The sequence below is a fragment of the Melanaphis sacchari genome, unplaced genomic scaffold (genome assembly GCF_002803265.2).
Source record: "Melanaphis sacchari strain LSU unplaced genomic scaffold, SCAv2.0 Contig67_pilon_pilon, whole genome shotgun sequence".
In the NCBI taxonomy this organism is placed as follows: domain Eukaryota; kingdom Metazoa; phylum Arthropoda; class Insecta; order Hemiptera; family Aphididae; genus Melanaphis; species Melanaphis sacchari.
Window position 1 is genome coordinate 142,780 of NW_020271484.1, and position 2,106 is coordinate 144,885.

The 2,106-nt window shown below is 26.9% G+C and overlaps 1 protein-coding gene across 1 annotated transcript; it reads right to left on the reverse strand.

Moving 5' to 3' along the window:
• Window positions 1-1,668, reverse strand: LOC112600745 (zinc finger MYM-type protein 1-like). Its single transcript, XM_025348050.1, has 3 exons — window positions 1,145-1,668; window positions 885-1,012; window positions 1-791 (listed from the first exon to the last, which is right to left on the reverse strand). The coding sequence occupies exons 1-3, from the start codon at window positions 1,666-1,668 to the stop codon at window positions 1-3; spliced, it is 1,443 nt and encodes a 480-aa protein (XP_025203835.1).
• Window positions 1,669-2,106: the final 438 nt, after the last annotated feature.

Below are 2,106 nucleotides of genomic sequence, written 5' to 3' on the forward strand. Positions count from 1 at the left end.
TTAAACAAAATGAACTTTTCTAGCTTTTACAGCTGAAAACTTTTCAATTAATGATTTTGTGTCCAAACTTTGACATAACTGATGTTCAATTGAAATAATTGACAGATTAGTCAATCTATCTTGATTCATAGTTGATCTAAGGTAGTTTTTGACTATTTTTAACTTTGAAAAAGATCTTTCTCCTGTAGCAACACTAACAGGCATTGTTAAATAAATGCGTAGAGCAATACACATGTTAGGAAAAAATGATGATAAGCCATTTGTATGAATATAATTTAAAACATCATGGGAATTGTAATCTAATTTTAAATGAATTCTTAATGATATAATTTCTTCGTACAACTCAGGACCACTTATATCAGATTCATTAAGGACATTATCGGTCAGATGTATTTGTAAATCATTACAATGTTTGAGTAGTTCTTTATCAGACATTTGTATTAAATTCTTAATTGAATAAAATATTAAAAATATATCCGAATTTGTTCTAAGTAACTCAAATCTTTCATTAAGTGATGATAAAGTAGAATCTAAAATAGTATAGTAAAAGTTACATTTAAAACTATTTTGTGGATCAATTATGGGTTCATCTTCAGTTTCATAATCAAAATGTTTCTTTCTTTTCCTAAGTCTTTGTTCTATTGGAAATGTAGTGTCTCCGTTTACATCTAAAGATAACTTTTTTGACTTTAAGATAATATCTAAAAAATGTTCATCACTTCTTTTCTTTGTAAAGTATTCTTTTAAATTTTCAATCATCTCTAAAGCAATGCCAATATTTAATTTTGGGTCTTGAAACATTTTACTCACAATATTAATTTTTGATAATATTTTATACCATATTATTGTAGCACATATAAATTTGAAGGATTGTATTTTTTTACACAACGACTGGGCTAGTAGTCGTGTGTTCATGTCCTCTGTCTCATCTTCATTTATTTGAATTAAAGAATCATATATTTCTCCAAGCTGATATTTTAGAGGCTTTATTGATTCAATTCTACTTTCCCATCTAGTGTTTGATAAAGGTTTTAATGTTAAATTTGAAATATTTTTTTTGAGAATATTCCAACGTTTTGTTGACGCAGAGAAATATACATATAACTCTTGAACAATATTAAAAAAATCAACAATTTCAAATGACATTTTAGCAGCATCATTTACAACTAGATTAAGAGAATGTGCAGAACAAGGCACAAAAAAAGCACGAGGATTTATCTGAAGAATTTTTTTCTGTACACCATTGTGCTTTCCTCGCAAGTTCGCACCATTGTCGTAGCCTTGTCCTCTTAGGTCATTTATGTTTAATTTTAATTCAGCTAAAACATTTAATAAACAATCTGAAAGTCCTTTTCCTGTGGAATCATTAATGGGAACAAAACCCAAAAAATGTTCACAAATTACTGCTTCATTCTTTTTGACAAATCTTACAACAATTGTCAATTGTTCTGAATGACTCACGTCTGGAGTACAATCAAGAATAATTGAAAAGTATTTTGATTCTTTCAACATGTCAATTATTTTTGATTTTATATTTTCTGCTATTAAAGCTATCAACTCATTTTGAATTTTATCTCCTAAGTAATGAGCCTGTTTTGAATGACAATTTTGTGATTTTTCCACTCTACGCAAATGTTCCAACATCACATTATCAAATTTAGATATCATTTCAGTAAATTTTAAAAAATTACCATTGTTATGATGATAAAGTAAATTAGAACTTCCTCTAAAAGCCAAAGATTGTTGAGATAAAAATTGAATAATATAAATAATTCTCTCTAATACAGCACACCACCGTTTTTTTTCTAATTCATATATTCGTTGTTGTATACAATCAATAGTTGTCCCTTTTTTTTAGAGATAATGTTAATTTTGACCATTCTTGACAACAAGTTAAATGGTTATGACTTAATTCATGTTTGGAAAGTAAAAAAGATAAATGCTGCCAGTCATTACACCCAGTAATAAATTGATTACTTTGTTTTCTGTTAAATATTTTACAATAAAGACAATAAACACTATTATTAATAATAGAATATAATAACCAAGGTCGAATAATTTTTTCACTATTACTCATATTACGGTAATAGTAAATTTCAGAAAATT